This window comes from Typopeltis vanoorti, chromosome 22 (assembly GCF_054136105.1).
Source record: "Typopeltis vanoorti isolate ZY-2024b chromosome 22, IOZ_Tvanoo_1.0, whole genome shotgun sequence".
Taxonomy (NCBI): Eukaryota; Metazoa; Arthropoda; class Arachnida; order Uropygi; family Thelyphonidae; genus Typopeltis; species Typopeltis vanoorti.
In genome coordinates this window covers 1,473,548-1,492,500 of record NC_143570.1, presented here as the reverse complement: position 1 = coordinate 1,492,500, position 18,953 = coordinate 1,473,548, and the positions used below count along the sequence as shown (strand labels likewise).

The 18,953-nt window shown below is 36.5% G+C and overlaps 1 protein-coding gene across 1 annotated transcript in view; it reads left to right on the top strand.

The window, feature by feature from the left end:
* Positions 1-18,953, top strand: part of LOC150094102 (voltage-gated hydrogen channel 1-like) — a 142,393-nt gene that overhangs the window by 91,624 nt on the left and 31,816 nt on the right. Inside the window, exon 4 of the mRNA XM_090412280.1 lies at positions 13,991-14,222. Coding sequence (XP_090268406.1) covers positions 13,991-14,222 — 232 coding nt within the window. The remainder of the gene's footprint in view (positions 1-13,990; positions 14,223-18,953) is intronic.

The window sequence follows — 18,953 nt, the reverse complement described above, 5'->3', positions numbered from 1 at the left end:
CATAATAGAATGGAAGTATCAAACTATAGCTCAGTTTGTATTTTATCAGTAGTTAAGATTTTGGAGAAATTAGTAAGGATCACATATGCATTGGACAGATGAGGAGAGTTCAGCATGAATTTTGTCAAGGGCACTCTTGCTTTTAGTAATCTGATTACCTTTGTTAATAAAGTAACAAGCTTTTTTTTTTTTTTTTTTTAATTTTACAAAGGGCACATGACAAGCTGATATTTAAGTTATAGCACATGGTTTAAGATGTCACGTTAGTGAATTGGAATGGAGATTGGCTGTCTCTGATAGATATCGGAGAGTTGTGTATGAAAGAGCCATATCAAGAAAGCAGAAGGTAAGAAATGGAGTATCACAGGGCCAAGTACTGTGATCTGTATTGTTTAACCTTTATATCAATGACATTGTCGATGGATTGCAAGGGAATACTCAGCTGTTTGTAGATGATATGAAGCTGGGAAGGATTATTAGTAATAGTGCAGATATGGTATCCCTTCAGGAGAATTTTAATAAGCAGGACAGATGGACAAATGAATTGAGGGGTGGGTTCAGTTTAATGCAGCTAAATATGAAGTTTTGAAGTTTGGGATACATTGATGGGGAGTGGGGTGAGTACACTGTTGGAGGAACTGTACTGGAAGAAGTGGGAAGGGAGGGATCTTGGGATAAGGATTGATAGAAACTTGAAGTTCAGGGGGAATATTGCAAAAGTGGTGAAGATAGCCAGAGGATTTCTCTAATACTGACGTTGACCAGCAAAGATAGAAGAGTTCTGATTCCATTGTATAAAGCTCTGATGAGGCTATACCTGGACTATTATGCTCAGATTTGGTCTTCATGATTAGAAGGGAATAAATTAACCTTGGAAAGAGTTCAGAGGCAAATAACAGAAATGTTATCAAGACTGTATGGTGTTAATTATGAGGACAGACTGAGGAAATGCAGACTGCAAAACTTGGTAGATAGGAGAAGTGTTATAATTGAGACATTTAAACCGTTTAAAGGTAGTTAAAGGATTGACACTGGGGAATTCTTGCATATTACACAACAAGGGAAAGGAGCAAGGACGAGGGGGGGGCCATCCCTGGCAGTTGTGATCAAGAGGGGGTGAGAAGAGGCTTCTTTTCATGGAAGGTAGTGAGAGCACAAATGGTGAAGGAGTTCAAGAAGTGGTATGATAGACTTTTGTGTTGTTTAGGATGGACCTCTTATGATGAGTCTTGTGACTCTGTGGATGTCCTGAATGATGATAATAATAATATCTACTCCAATTGCCTTTCCACATTTTAGGTTTTTACCACTTTATGTATTTCCCATGATGTACTCCTAATTATATTGCTCTTGACTGTTTTCTACCATGCTATCTCTTCTTCTTATGTCATTTAGTGATCCTTCCAAGAATTACAGTAAAACTCTGTTTTTATATTCCTGCAATTTACATCTTCCTGTCATTTTCCATTGGTCCCATCTTAAGGCCTATTCTTACGGTATATTGTTTTCCCACCATTAACAACTTGATGTGGACGTTATTTTCCGTGATTTGCAATTTTTTCTTGGGTGACAACACTGATTTTCGAATCGATTTCCTCTCATTCAAATCGATATCTGCAGAAATCTGAGCATTTCTGTTCCCAGATGGTGTTGCTATTGGCTGTAGTTTCGTTTCTGCCATCATGGTGACTTGAACGCTTGAATCAGTGATGTAGTGAAGAGTGATACCGTGATTTTTCAATCACTGTACGAATTGATACCGTGCAGTTTTCATATCAGTAATTTTAAACTGTCAGTAGCTCGTGGCACCTGTAACGTGTTGTGATGTGATTTCACATTCACAGTGCTGTATTGAAATTGTGAACAAGTATCATACACAAATTGTGAAATCACATTCACACTCATACCAAGTAACAGTTGTTACTCGTGAATATTAGATATCAGTGAATAAACCACAGTTTGTGAAATATCGCTTCGCTAGCTTGCAGTGTTGGTGTTCGTAGTTGCAATTCAGAAGCACGTGGTATATTGCAGAATTTCTGCTACATAATTTAGTGTGATAGTTGTTTTCAAGTTGCGGTGGTGGATGATCCATGTTAGTAACATGGAGAAAAAAGACAGAAAACGTATTTCGGTAGAAGAAAAGATGACAATTCTGCGACGTGTAGATTGGCATGCTGGAACATGTATGCAATTAGCAAAAGATCTTGGACTTTCAATGTCCACTTTGAACACGATAGTAAAAAACAGGTCAAGCATTGAACTCAATGCAAAGCAATCTGTCACTATGTCAAAAACATTAAAATATATCCGGACATTGATATACGATGAATTGGATAAACTTATGGCAGAGTGGTTTGTTTCTATGAGAGCATTGGGTATTCCAGTTGATGGTACTATACTCGGAGCGAAAGCCCTTGAATTTGCTGTGAGGTTGGGATTAATGATTTTACTTGCGTCAAATGGATGGATTGATCGTTTCAAGACTCGTTACAATATTGTGTATAATCAAGTGTGTGGAGAAAATAATAGGGTTGCAGGAGAAACTGTAAACCATTGGAAACATTAACTAAGATTACGAAAGAATTCAGGACTATGAACTGAAAAACATTTTCAATGTTGATGAAACCGGGCTCTTTTATAACATTCTGCCAAGTAAAACATTGTGTTTAAAGGAGAGAAGTGTATGATGCCAATAGCACAGAAGGATGACCAGCAGCATCTTCACATCCACCACATGCTCTGGATGCTAAAATGGGAGAAAATCACTGCAAAATACTACTATTGCTAGACAAATGTTCTGAAGATCTGCAGCTCAGAAACATTACATTAATGTTCTTTTCCCCTAATTGTACAAGTGAACTTCAGCCATTAGATCTGGGCATCATCCATGCATTTAAATGGAAATATAGAAAAATGCTTGTTGAAAAAGCTGTGTTTATGCATGATAATGGTATGGACCCAAAACAAATGACCATATCAATCCTTAATGCCATGCATTATGTGGACAAAGCATGGTTGCATGTTACTCCTGAAACCATATCCAACTGTTTCCGGAAGGTAGGAGTTACGTTTGTGGAAGAGGAGGAAGAACTACAGGAGGAAGGAGAAGAAGAAGATATGTCGGAGTCCAACAACTGGTATTAATGGATGAGTCTTCCTCATTTCAAGACTATGTTGATGCTGGGGTGATCACATCAATGGTACCAAGTGTAGAAGACATCCTTTCCCAACTACCTTGGTGAAGAAAGAGGAAAAAGTGGTTGAAGAAGACTGTGATCAAGAACCTACCGTCCCTACTAGTCAAGAAGCAATGGAAGCTACCTCTGTTTTGAGGCAATATATTGCAAGTGCATCAGGAGATGATGGGGAATTTAATGCCTTATACACTGTTTCCACCTTATAAATTGGCATACATGAGATATCAAAATTTAGTGCCTTATACACAGGTGGAACTTATAAGAGTGCAGAAAAAGCAAAAACAATCGACAATTAAAGTTTTTTTTTTTTAATAGATAAATGTAAGTAATTGTAAATTCATTTATTTTCATTTATTAAATTTTGTAATGTAGTATGTAGAGTCACATAATAGCAGTAAGTCATCTGTTAGTATTTTTTTAATTTTTTTACATTTCCTGCTATTTACACTTTTTTCCATCAGTCCTCTGGAAAGTGTAAAAAAAAGTAGTATATTTATTTTATAATGTCAAAATGAAGACTTAAGCTCTTCTTTGATAAAAAGAGAAAATAAAATTTTTGCTTTTACAGAAATATAGAATGGAAGGAGAAGTAGTGTATGGGAACAAAGAGAGTGAGTTTATGGAATTTCTGAGAGATAAGTATCTTAAGCAGCATGTAATTGAATCAACCAGAGCTGTTAATGTTTTGGAGTTGGTGATAACTTCACAAGATATAGTGGTTAAAGAGATGTTGACACTGTCACCGGTTGATGAGGGTGATCATGAGGTACTTGTTTGGGAAGTGATGAAACACGAAAAGGTTACTGCCAAAAATGGACACATGTGGAAGTATAAAGCAGGTGATTATAGGAAGCTCTCTAGTCAGCTAGCATCAGTACGTTGGGTACATGAGTTGAGCAGAAAAGATGTCGACCATGCATGGAAACTCACAAGACAGTATCTCATAATAATAAATATAAAAACCTTCAAATATTAAAGTACAGACCCGAGAAGCTTAAATTGGCATACATGAGATATCAAAATTGAGGATGTTATGGATCCATCCAAAAACAAGACAGTATCTCATAATAATAAATATAAAAACCTTCAAATATTAAAGTACAGACCTGAGAAGCTTAAATTGGCATACATGAGATATCAAAATCGAGGATGTTATGGATCCATCCATATTTTATAGCCAAATGTAGAAAAAGACATGTTTCAAAAATTTAGCACAGAGTTTATGATGCATAATCTTCTTGTAAGCTCTAGTAAATTTTCGAAACTTAGATATGTAGAAAGGATTGATAGATGGATATAGATAGATTCATAGTATCCTCTATTTTGACATCTTATTATAAAAATTTTAAACATCTCAGTTGTATACTTTATTATCTTACGGTGCACCTGACAAGAGTTTACTTATGGCTAATTTAACTTTCTGATATGGTTGTCCTGTAGCATTATTATTATTATTACACCCTCCATGGCGTTGGCAGACTCATTCTAGGAGGTTCATTCAACTGACATCATATTTATCATATAGAATCTTAAAATGAATTGTCATTCACTGACAATTCTCCATGTAAAAAAATCTACTTCTCACACCCCTCTTCACCACACTTTTACATAACTTCCAGGGATGACCTCTGGTTTTTCCCCTCTTTTCTTCTACTCTTTTAATAATCCCCCTCTGGATTAATCTGATAAAATCCTCTCACTGGCTTAAATGTCTCTATTATATCACGTCTTTTCCTTTTATCCACCAAACTCTGCAATCCACATTTCTTCAACCTCTCTCCATAGCCCACATTCAAGTCCCAACATTGTCTTAGTCACTTGCCTCTGGACCCTCCCCAATGACTCCACATCACATTGAAAACTAGGTGACCAGATCTGAATACAATAGTCAGTGTGGTCTGACCAGTGCCTTATACAGTGGCCCAACCACTTCCTTATCCCTACATGTTAGAATACTTATCATAGCAGCACTACAGTGTGCAACCTTTGCAACACTAGCAGTATGCCCTTTAAACTTCAGCGACTGTCAACCATCTTCCAAATCTCTAATCTCATCCACTTCCTGCAGTATGGCACCATCAATATAGTACACAGCCTTATATTTCTGCACTCCAAAATGCAACACCTTGCACTTATTGATATTAAAACAACAACCCCACTCCTTGGTCCAAGTAAAAAGTCTATTCAAACCTTCCTGGAGGGAATTAACATCAGGCAATGCTATTTATAATTCTTCCCAACTTTGCATCATCAGTAAACAACTGAAGATCCTCAGTCATTCCATATACTGTCTATTCCCATCCTCTGTATCTTGTACACCAACTTATGTGGTAATCTATCAAATGCTTTAGCAAAGTCTCCAAGAATGTCACTGTATATGATTCTAAGTTTCAGTAAGGAAATACGGTGAGTAGACATATTACTAACTATTATAATAACGGAATTAACTCACGTAAATTATTCTTTCATAGAATTTTCACCTGAGTATCACAGGCATCATCAGTACAGGTACAAGGCTAATTAAACAATAACTGTTATATTCACAAAGTGCCACTTAAGTAGTTAAGGTAAATTTCCTAAATTTATTTAATTATTATTATTTTTTAATTATTTTAATTATTTAAATTTAATTATTCAATTATATAATAATTAAAAAAATTTTTTCCCTATATAATTAAATATATATATGTGTATACAATTACATCTTAGGAAAGATTTGCTGCTTTATAAAGTACTATCTCCCACAAGGGGGAAAGACATAGACCATTGGATCTGTTTAGGTTAGGGGAGTGAAGTAATGTTTCACATGTGGCTATGCAACGAAACGTGAAACATGTTTCGTTGTAACAGTTCTTCAACTAGAAGAACTGTTACACATATAAAAAAAATTCTGTGGACTTCAGAAATAAAATTTCCGATCTGCATCTAGACGATTCCGAGATTATGATTAGTCTAGATGTTGTTTCGCTATTTACGAATGTTCCGTTGGCGGACAGCATAGAATTACTACACCAAGAATTTCCTCCAGACATTATTACAAATTCAAATAATTTGACAAAGTCAGATTATTTTTCCTTCAAAAACCAGTTATACCCACAAATCGAAGGGACAGCAATGGGTAATCCAATATCTCCTGCTATTGCCAACTACTTCATGGAGCATTTCAAACAGTGTATCTTTGACTACATTACACCCAGACCTAACATTTGGTTCAGATATGTGGGCGACATTTTTGCCATATGGAAGGGCACCTCAGAAGAACTACAACAGTTTCTCTCAAAAATTAATGCACTTCATCCAAGGATCCAGTTCACTCTAGAAATAGAAGCAAATATGCAGTTAGCCTTTCTAGACCTCTTGATTCTTCGTCAACCAGATGGTTATCTACAATTCACAGTCTATAGAAAAGAGACTCATACAGGCCAGTACATCCACGCTGAATCACATCACCATCCCAGCCAAAAGGCAGGTACTATAAAAACACTAGCTCATGGAGTCCACTCCTTTTGTTCTTCAGAACTTTTACAAAAAGAATTACAGTATATTAATTCCCCCTTCATATCCAATGGCTATAAGAAGTCCTTCATAAAAAGAGCTTTAAGTAGTCGTGCTCCAGCATCCTCTTCAAGTACAGAAGCACCTACACATATACCTATCCCCTATGTACAAGGGGTTAGTGAATGTGCATAGCTAAGGTGCTAAAACCACTAAACATCTGTGTGGCTTTTCGACCCGTCAGAAAAATCTCCACATTCCTAATGTCTCTAAAGGACAAGCTCCCACATCTCAGCTATCTAGGTGTCTACCAGATTCCCTGCTCGTGTGGATTATCATATTTCGGACAAACTGGAAGATCTTCTCAGGTCCGGTTAGAAGAACACCAGTCGTACATCCAGTACCTAAACCTGAATAGTCTGGAACTGCAGAACATGCCATCAACACCAGACATAGAGTTAAGTGGAACAGGACAAAAGTCATTCACAAAAGTCGGCTATACAAAGAAACATGTGAAACATGTTTCTTTGTATAGCCACATATGAACATGTGAATATCATTTGAACAGCTATACAAAGAAACGTGTGAAACATTACTTCGCTCCCCTAACCTAAACAGATCCGATGGTCTACATCTTTTCCCCTTGTGGGAGATAGTACTTTATAAAGCAGCAAATCTTTCCTAACATATAATTGTATACACACACACATATATTTAATTATATAGAAAAAAAAATTTTTTTTTAAATAATTACAATAATTAAAAATAATAATAATAATAATAATTAAATAAATTTAGGAAATTTAACTTGGCTACTTAGGTGGCACTTTGTGAATATAACAGTTATTGTTTAATTGGCCTTTAAATTGGCCTGTACTGATGATGCCTGTGATACTCAGGTAAAAATTCTACGAATAAAGAATAATTTATGTGAGTTAATTCCGTTATTATAATAGTTATATGATTCTCCCTTATCTAACACACCTCTTACCCTATCATAAAATGCAAGTAAATTGCTAAAATTGGACTTACCCTTTAAAAATCCATGCTGACCATCATAAAGAATGCCATGTCCATCAATTAAGTCCTGTATTCTATTCCTTACCAATCTCTCCAGTGCCTTGACCACATCTACAGGCTGGTCTATAGTTGCAGACTTCTGTCCTAGAACCAAAATGCTTGTGGAGTGATACTATTTTGCCTTCTTTCCATTCCTTAGGAATCCTACCCACTGCAAGACTTTCACTAAATAACTTGGTCAAGGGCATAGCCAACTATGGTGCACATTCCTTAAGAATAATTGGTGATATGTCATTCATTCCCACAGTCTTATTAACACCTAACCCAACCAACATCTGATACACCTATTCTTACACTTCAAATTCTCCTAATACTTGCCTCTCTTCTATATATTACATGGCATCATTTACACCAGTATGATTTATTATTATTATTACGGGTATCTCCATGGAGTCAGTAGACTCATCGCGGGAGACCCAAACTAGCAAAACAATATCTGTCATATCTCTTCTTGAATTCATTTACAGACGAAGAGCTCGCAACTAAGTCAGGCAATGAATTCCACTCGTTCACCACCCTCCAGGCAAAAAACCTTGTTCTGACACCTTTGTTAACCACACTCTTCTTTAATTTCCAGGGATGACCTCTTGTTCTTCCATCACTATCACACAGCTCAAACATCACCCCTGCATCAATCTTATTACTTTTAGTAATTTAAATGTTTCCATCATATCCCCTCCTCTGCCTATCAACCAACCTCTGCAATCCACATGATCTCGATCTATCAATGCAGGGAGCATTTTTTACATCACTCACCAATTTAGTCACTCTCCTCTGAACCCTTTCCATGGCCTCCTCATCTCCATGGAATCCAGGTGACCAGACCTGAGCACAGTAATCCAAATGTGGAAGTATCAATGCTTTATAAAGGGATAGTAACCTCTTTATCTCTGGATGTTAGTGTGTTCCTCATAACCAAGTAATCCTACGTGCAGTCTTGGACACCTTAGCAATGTGTCCCCTGAACTTCATCTCCCTATCTACCAACACCCCTAAGTCCCTAGCCTCATCAATCTCTTGGAGTACCGTTCCATCAATGTAGTACATAGTTGGTAATCTTTTAATCCCAAAATGCATAACTTTACACTTTTTTACATTGAACTGACATCCATTTCCTTTCGCCCATTTTATCAACTTATTTAAATCATCCTGCAAACTCTCAACATCAGTTTGATTTTGTTATTGTAATATCCAACTTTGCATCATCAGCAAACAACTGAATGTCTCCCTTTAAGTCATTTCCTATATCATTTATATACAAATTAAACAACAATGGCCTATGCACAGAGCCCCGAGGCACACCACTGGTCACCTGCCTCATTCTGGACTCTGCTCCTCCATACACCACCTTCTGGTATCTCTCCCTGAGCCATTCTCCTATCCATATCACCAAATTAGTATCCATTCCCATCTGCTCCAATTTGCGGAACACTGTTCTATGGGTTATCCTGTCAAAAGCCTTAGCAAAATCCAGAAGTACCAGTGTGTAGCCAGTTCCTTTGTCCAACTCAGATGTCATTCTATTATGAAAAGTTAATAGATTGCTAAGGCAGGATCTACCTTTAACAAAACCATGTTGGCCTCTATAGAGTATCATATCCTGATCCACCCATTCTTGAATTTTGTCTTTAACCAACTTTTCCAATACTTTTACCACCACTCATGAGATAGTGATTGGTCTGTAATTAACTGCCGCAGTTTTAGAGCCACCTTTATGCAAAGGAACTACTTTGCCTTTCTTCCACTCCCTAGGGACCATACCAGAATTCAAACTTAAATTAAATATCCAAGTAATAAGAGGGGTTGACAATTCATTTGCACATTCACGCAACACCAGAGCTGATATTCCATCTAAGCCTACAGCATTGTTTGCATTTAAATTTTGCAATATATTAAATACCTCTGATTCTTTAGCTTCAATTCTCACATTAGTTATTGCTACAGGTATGGAGATATCCTCACTTGGGTGATAGACTTTTGAAAAGTTATCACTCAGTAACTTGACTATTACATCTGATTTTGTCACCCCAATACCATCAGCAGCCACTAAAGTTATCCTTCCAAAGTCATTCTTCCTCTTACTTGCTACATAGCGGAAGAACTCTTTGGGATTACCCTTGATCTCTTTGGCTAAGGTCTTCTCATAATCTGATTTAGCTTTTCTTACTATACTGGTAACCTTCCTAGCTTGAGCTTTGTACTACTCATGGGTGTACTGATCACCTTTCTCGTTGTAAATTCTCCATAACATTTTCTTTTTTGCAGATCAATGCTTGATACTACTGCTCATCCATCTAACGCCTGCCTTGTTTGACCTCCTGACCATGGGGACACAATCTGATATTGCTTTCCTCAGATACCCGCTGATTTTATCCCATGCACTGCTAACATCTTTCCCCTGCAATATGTTCTGCCATGGGATGGCTGCAAGCTCACTCCGAAGCTTGTTATAATTGCCTAACCTGTAGTTCCATATATACCCCTTCTTAACAGAAAAATCCACAGATTTTGCAACCTCCCGAGTGAATACCACATGATCGCTTTCACCAATTGGAGGTAACGAGGACACCTTACTTATGCATATAACCTCTGAACCAATAACCGGGTCCAACACTCTCACACCACGTGTCCCTTCAGTTATGTGCTGTTTCAAGTAATTATCTCTTAGAAGATGTATGAACTCCATTTCCTTTTTGCTACGTGATATCACCATAATTAAAATCCCCCATAATAATCACTAAGCCTGCACTCCTTGCACTAATTTGCTGATGCATGAATTCAATATCTCCCTCTGATATATACACTGATAAAGTGCATTTTAATTCCACTATATCCTTTGCAGTTTTTATCCTGCTGCAGTGACTATCCACCAGTGTTAACTTGCCATAATTATTCTTTCTCTTGCTTGCCATATAGTGGAAAAAATTCCCTTGAGTTATTCTTGGCCTGACCAGCCAATCTCTTCTCATAATGCATCTTTTCTTTCTTTACCATGCTCATCACTTTTCTAGCCTGCACTTTATACTCTTCATGAATCCGATCACCACCAACTGTCTTGTACCTCCTCCATAACATTTTCTTTTCCAGCACAGCTTGCTTGATTTCACTGTTCATCCATTTCACTCCTACTCTATTTACTCACTTAACCCTTGGTATGCAGTTATACATTGCTTTTGTCAGATACTGCCTTGTGAGTTTTCATGCATTCTTAACATCTTTTCCTCTCGCCTACCTGACGTACTGATGTTAACTGGCTACAGAGCTTCCTATAATCATCTGCTTTATACTTCCACATGTATCCATTTTTGGCAGTAACCTTTTCTCATTTCATCATTTTCCAAACAGGTACTTTATGATCACTCTAACTAATTGGCGTCAGCACCTAATTAACAACTTCATCTTGTGAAGTTATCACCAAATCCATAACAATCCATAACATTAAAGCCTCTGATTGTTTCAATCACATGCTGCTTATGATACTTATCTCTCAGAAATTCCACAAACTCACTCTCCTTGTTTCCATACACTGTCTCCTTCTTCCATTCTATATTCCTGTATTTAAAGTTTCCCATCAAGGTCACCTTCTTTTTACATGCCCAACTAATTTGCTTGAATATTTCACAATCAGTATTCTCTGCATTCCCTGGTCTATAACAGCATCCTATCAGATATACTAACCTGTTTATTTCAACTTCACACCACATAGATTCAAAAACTGTGCATGCAATATCAACTTCCACACTTTGCAGACAATTCCTCTGCAACCATTAACAGCAGTCCCCCTCTTTTCACATTTCTATCCTTCTGGAAAATTATGTATCATCTTATTTCTATTCCTGACATCACATCCTCCTCAGACAACCAAGTTTCACTTATTCCAATTATCTTTGGGCATACTGACTTAATCAATGCAACAAATTCAGTTCTCTTGTTTTGAATACTCCTTACATTTGTGTATAAACATAACAATCTGATTTCCATTCCTGCCTGTTTCAGCCTCACTTTTATGCATTCCATCATGTTGTGCTGCTGCAGCTACATCTTCAATCTCATATCCATCTTCTTCCTATCATACACTCTGTTTATTTGTGCTATCCTGTTTCACAAGTAGACTCTGATCATTTTACTACATTAACTTCTTGACTCTTTGCCTTCTCAGAAAACAATAGACTTTATAAATGCCCAACACTAAACCCATTCAAATGTAATCCATCAGCTTTAAACCATTCCAACTTCCCTCCATATTCACTCCACTATTTACAAATTGCCTCAAATTACCCTTTGCCTCACAAAACTCAGCCATCTTACTATTCATTATCTCTGCTCTCCTTCTCAATTCACTATTGTCATGTCTGGGCAACATGCCTATGACCAACACTATTTTTATTACCTGCTGCAACAACTTAAGTCTCTGTCAACATTCTTTTTGTACCCACAACTGCCACTAATTTTGATGCCTGGTCTTTCCTTTTCTGCAGTGCATCAGTTATTTGCTTCATTGTGCCACCAGGAAAGCATGTTTTGTGCACTTTATTAGTAATCACACCTCTAATGATGGTCCCTATAAATTGATGTATGACTATCCTTTGACTCATTCTTCATAATATTAACTTCATCAGCCAATATCTTCTTTAGATGTTTATTATCCTTTTCCAATGTTTCATTTCATTTTTCATTTTACTAACTCCTGCCTAAACTCTTCTACTATGGTCCTACACTTGCTCCTATTTTTAATTGCTCTAATCTATCAAGACACTTTTCACATATGTTAATACTTTCCTTCTTCTCATTTACACAAACAGTCCGCATATCTTTCTCATTTTTCGGTGCTTACATATAGCAATTTTCGCAATGCATCCACTGCAAAAAATCCAAGGCAGAGCCAGACTTTTGTATAGAAGCCTTCCGTGCCATTGACGTATGTTTTTTTATGGATGCCATTTTCAGAAGCAGTGTGTACAAACAAGTGGCAAAACACAATATAAATAAAAAAAAATTTCATCTCCACCACCACTGAAGGACATCTGTATCCAAACTGAAAAAATGCGGCGCAATTTGCGATAAAAAGCCACACTATACACTAATTAAAAACACTTTTTTTTTCTTTATTTTTTTTAGCACAGCTCAAATCTATCACTTTGTTCACTCGCGACACTTTGGTTCATGTCATGCCATTGAAATAATGAAAGAAAGACTAAGTCTGTTTCCTTATGTTCAATATGTGTGTATGGCAGATATATGATGGTTTAATTTTAATTCCTAAGTTTCACATAACTGCTTAATGTGTTTTTTTTTGACAAATTCTTTTGTTGCCTCTTTATTGGGGGAGGGGGGAAACAAACTATTGTTTCTCTCAATAGGTATGTCAGCTTACTTCAATTACAAAATAAAAGGTCCTTCCTCCCCAGATCCCTGTAAATACTTGTGACTATGTACTTAATTTATTATGAATAACTGCAGGTTACATAGTTTTGTCACACATCCCCTGCCATTCAGTCCACCTTGTTATATACAAGCTCTCACTAAAAAAAAAAAAAAACCCTGAATTGCAGCATGATAAAAATGGCTGCCAAAAAATATAAATTTGTGTAATTGCTTAAATGGAATTCTGTGGAATACTTATGGAAATATTTAATTCAGTTTTCATGACTAGTTCATATTTGTAGTATGAATAATTAAACAAAAATTTATTACAGTGATATGTAAAAAAAGTGAGATTAATAGAATTTTTTATAATTAGAAAATATTAATATTTCTCACTGTTTCAGTATGAAACAAACAAGCAAAAAAAACACTTTGTAATGAAAATATCACAACTTCGCTGCAATGCACTTGCAGAACTAGGTAGTGTGGATAATTATTTACCGAGTTTTTTTTTTTTGTTGTTTTGTTTTTTATCCTAGCCAAATTTATACTGGTTATTTTAATTTTTATGCATATGTGTTTTAACTGATAAAGAGCATGATTTTAAAATTGCATGAAATAAGATTGCATAAATTGTGATGGTTAATTATTCTCTTGATAGAAATGTACTCTTAGTTGTGTATGATACACAGGAACTTCAATTATGATTTCAAATTTGGATCTAAATTAGGCATGCATATTATACTCCATATTTTACTATATCTAGTTCTTAAGTTGCATTAATGATATTTGAGAATTATTTCCTGTTCATCTTTTCTAAGTGTTTTATATTTTTACTTTTCTTTCTGTAGGTGTTGCGTTACTTGAGTATTGCTATTCTTAGCATTTTTATTATAGAGATTGGTTTCAAGCTATATGCATTTCGGCTTGAATTCTTTCACCACAAAATGGAGGTATTTGATGCTTTTGTTGTATTTCTTTCCTTTGCATTGGATGTTGCATTTCGCAATCAAGAGTCTGCATTGAATGGTGTAGGTCTTTTAATTGTGCTAAGGTTATGGAGAGTAGCAAGGATCTTGAATGGTAATATTTTATGTCTGTTTTATTTACTTTCATATTTGATACTGTAATAATTTTTATATTGTAATGTTTTTATTGGTTTCTACCAACAAATATAAAAACGGCATTATAAATGTTTGTATACATATACATCAAAACCAGAAAGGATGTATTAAAGTAAATCAAATGTTCCTTGGTGATGATGACTTGCAGAATTCGCACTCGGTATGGTTTAGATTTAAGTTTATATATATATATATATCTGATCTGTACACGAAAGGTCACAAGACCTATAGTGTGGTGTGGTTCACTATTCCAAATATGGGAACAGTAAACCATGGCTGAGAAGATTTGGGATTTGGATAGAGTTAGCAGCTGTTGAAGGTGTGAAGTAGCGTCTTGTGCAAAAAAAAAGTACACAAAGTTTTTTGGTGGCTGCAGAAGCTATAGTCAAGATGTGGTTGTGCCAGGAGAGATTGTAGGTGCAGGTCAGTCCAAGAAGAGAAATCTGATCATGTTTGGATATCTCAGTATTACTGAAGATAAAGGGGAGGGATGCATGCTCTTATGCTCTTTCTTGCGAGAGATCAGACAGGACTAAGTTTTGGTAGCATTGAAGTTTACAAGGTTGTCCTTGCCCGACTGGAATATAGTTAGATCTTGAGGATTCTAATACTTGAGCACTACAAGGTTTGTCGAATGAAAAGGAGGAATAGAGTGTGCTGTCATCAGCAAAGCTATGGATAGGATTGGAAATCTGTGAGAGCAAGTTATTTATGTACTATTTTTTTATATAAATTATTTTATTATATAATTTATTATATAATAAAATATAATTATTTATTATATTTTATATAAATTTATATATTATTTATATAAAAGGTAGAGAGTGACTGAAAGAACAGAAACCTGGGGTATTCCTGCATTAGTGAGGAAATATGAGGAGAGGAAATGGTTTACCATGATACGTAGTGAACGACCAGTGAGAAAGTTGCCGATCCATTTGCAGAACATCGAAGGCACACCATAGGATGGTAGTTTGTTAAGTAGGTCCTGTGCCAAACCTGATCCCTTGGAAATGTTGAAGGTAACCACTTGACTTTCTTCAAATTTCTCATTGGCTTGAGTCCATAGGTGGGTGATGAAATCAAGAAGATCAGCTGTAGATTGTGAGTGGCAGAATCATTACTGCTGGCCACTGATTAGTTGGTATGAATCTAGGTGGTTCAAGAGCTGGTTGTTTGAGGACCTTTATAATTTTAGAGAACAGAGGTGAGTGCAATTGGATGGTAGTTTGTTGGTTGACTTTTAACACCTTTTTTTGGGATGGGCTGGATGTGGACCTGTTTACATGTTGTAGGTTAGATGCTAGTTGAACAGGATAGATTGAAGAAGCAAAACAGGATAGCTGTTAGTTCTGGGGCACAATTTTTTAATACAATAGGTGGAATACCATCTTGACTAGAACCAAACATATGTTCCTAATTTCATCAGTGTCGCTACCAAGTTTGAAAATTCTTCCAATTAATGATTAACACTATATAGGAATTCATTTTTGATAAACAGTGTAAATTGATGCAACCTACTAAATTATTTTCACAACCCATTAGTAGGACACGACCTATACTTTGAAAAAAATCTCTTTTTGGGTATACTCACTACCAGGTTTTTTGATAATATAAGTGAGGTATTTTGGATCAGTCTTCTTCAACATAACTACTGCTAACCCATGTATAACTGTTGGACTTGCTCTCCTGTTCCACACTAGGTGTTTCAGATTGTTCAACATCCTCTTGGGTTGAGATCAGACTAGTCAAGTTTTTCCACATCATTTTTCTGAAATTATGTTGCAGTAGCATTTCATCATGACTTAATGCATTGTTGTGTTGGTATGAGTATTCTGCAAAACTGCCACAGTGTAAAGTGCATTGCATTTCAGATATATAGATAAAAATAAATAAATAAAAACTTAACAGGTTGAATGATATATTTGGATAAAGCATTCCAAAAATGCTGAGATTTCTTTTTCTGTGTTTTCTTGTACATTTCTTTGAGGCAGTTTCCTCACATTTCCATTTTCCTTATATCAAAATTTATGGGAAAGCAATCAAGAAGAAAAAAGGAATCTGTTGTTTGTTTCCTGAAGAGCTGGAAGGGGGGGGGGGCTGTTCCATCTGCTGATAATGTTGCTCACACTTGATTTTGAGTGATATAATGCAATTGCTTACCAGTGTCATAAATGAATCCCGAATTTTTCATGCCATTGACAGGATATGTAGTCGTGTAGGCCATGTGTGGAGACGGGAATATACTTACTTCAATATAATGCACATTAAAGTAAGTCTATAATTTTTATTTTTGTGTATTTATAAATGAAAGAGGTTCTCAAAGTTTTGGTAAGGAGAGATGATTCTCATTTCAGATTTAATATTTTCCATTTGTCTGACCAAAGGATTCTATGGTCTTTGTTAATTCTGTTCTGAGTGAGACATGACTCATGAGATTTCCAGTAGTGGAGGTAGTACTGGTATCCTTCAAGAATATTGTAGAATAACAAGTTTTTCCAAAATGTGAAAAATGGTATTTCAACCTACAGGTTTTCAACTATTGTCTTTGCCAGGTGTTAACCTGTTGAAAACCTGTGGGTTCCATCTAGAGCCCGTTTTACTATTATTTTATCTTCTTTCCTCAACACATGCCCTAGTCATTGACTTATTACCATGGTTAATTCATTCATTCTGAAGGTGCTACACTACTTGAAAATCACCATAAGTCAAAGGTGCTGAAATACGATGCATTTTTTACAAATATATTCATTTCACAGGATAATTAATGCTGCAACAGATTCTAATTATGGGGGAGGGGGAATGCTTTCAAAAAATGAGAGTTTATTCAGTATTCTATTGAGTACATAAATATAAAGGCAAATCTAATTGTAAGAAAACTAATAACAGCAGAATTTTTTTTTTTCTCCCGGAAACTCGGGTTTTTCATCCCGAATCTAGACAAATCGGCCCTTCAGAACACACGCAATTTACAGACAAAAAATACTAGTTATGGTGGTGGTGGAGGAGGTGGGCAGTAGATGGCGTTGATGGAGATGATTCGTAGTAAAAGTTCGGTGTAGTGGTTGAGACAGTTGTAGGTGTCCTCCCGCGAAGTCTTCGGACTCCTTGGAGGTATCAGGAATAATAATAATTATTATTATCCCAAGACCTCATGGAGTCAAAGACTCATCTGGGAGGTCCTTTTATCACACACACACATCTCATCGTACCGTGTCTTAAACACATTCAAACTCCTTGCAGACACCACACTCTCAGGCAGTGCATTCAAATCATTCACAACTCTGCATGAAAAAAAACCTGCCCCTCACTCCCCTACTCACACCCTCTTTATACAGTTTCCAGGGATGACCTCTGGTTCTCCCCTGATCTCCCACTATTCTCTGTAGAACTTCTCCACCATTGATCATATAACAACCCCTTACCAACTTGTAGGTCTCTATCATATCTCCCCTCTTCCTTCTTCTCTCCACTAGACTCTGCAAATTACATCTTCTCAATCTTTCCTCATACTCGACATTCCAGAGGTCAGAAACTAGCTTAGTTAGTCACCTTTGGACCCTTTCCAACATCTCTTCATCCTTCCGAAAACCCGGTGACCAAATCTGGGCACAATAGTCCATGTGTGGCTTAATCAAAGCGTTATACAACGGAACAAGAATCTCCCTACTTCTACACGTCAGTGTCCTCCACATCATTCCCAGAAGCCTTTGTGTTGTCTTCACAATTTTGGTGATGTGTCCCCTAAATTTTAGATCCTTATCCACTATCACCCCCAGATTTCTTATTTCCTCTACCTCCGACAATATATTCTCAGCAAGCATAAATTCTGCATCCCATCTTTGTTTTCCAAATTTTAAAACCTTACATTTTGCAACATTGAACTCGCATCCCCATTTCTGTGCCCAATCACTCAATTTATTCAAGTCTTCCTGCACGGTCACAACATCCTCACTACTCTACATGGTTCGTCTCAACTTTGCATCATCTGCAAACAACTGAATATCTCCATCCAAATCTTCGCCAATATCATTAATTTACAAGTTAAATAGTAATGGCCCTAAAACAGATCCCTGAGGCACACCACTGGTGACTTTCCTCTTCCTGGATATTGCACCCCCATACACAACTTGTTGATACCTATCAGATAGCCAGTCTCCAATCCAATGCACTAATCTAATATCCAACCCCATCTGCTCTAGTTTGACTGTCAACATATCATGAGGTACTCTATCAAAAGCCTTTGCAAAATCCAAGTATGTTACTGTGTATCCTTCTCCTCTTTCCAAGGAAGCAGTTACTTTATTGTAATAAGGAAGTAAATTACTAAACCATGACCTCCCTTTAGCAAATCCATGCTGTCCATCAAAGATAATACCATTGTTGTCAACCCAACTCTGGATCCTAGTTCTCACAAGCTTCTCCAACAACTTAACCACAACACCTGACACACAGATAGGCCTATAGTTTGATGCTTGAGTTCGATCACCTCCTTTATGAAGTGGCACAATCTTTTGTTCCTAAGGAGTGGAACTTGTGCCACTCCTTAGGAACTTGACCAAGTGGAAGACTCATATTAAAAAAATATGTCAAGGCAGGTGCCAACTCCCTTGCACATCCTTCAGAGTACGTGGTGATATATTATCAAATCTCACAGCCTTATTTACATCTAGTTTATTCAATTCCCCAA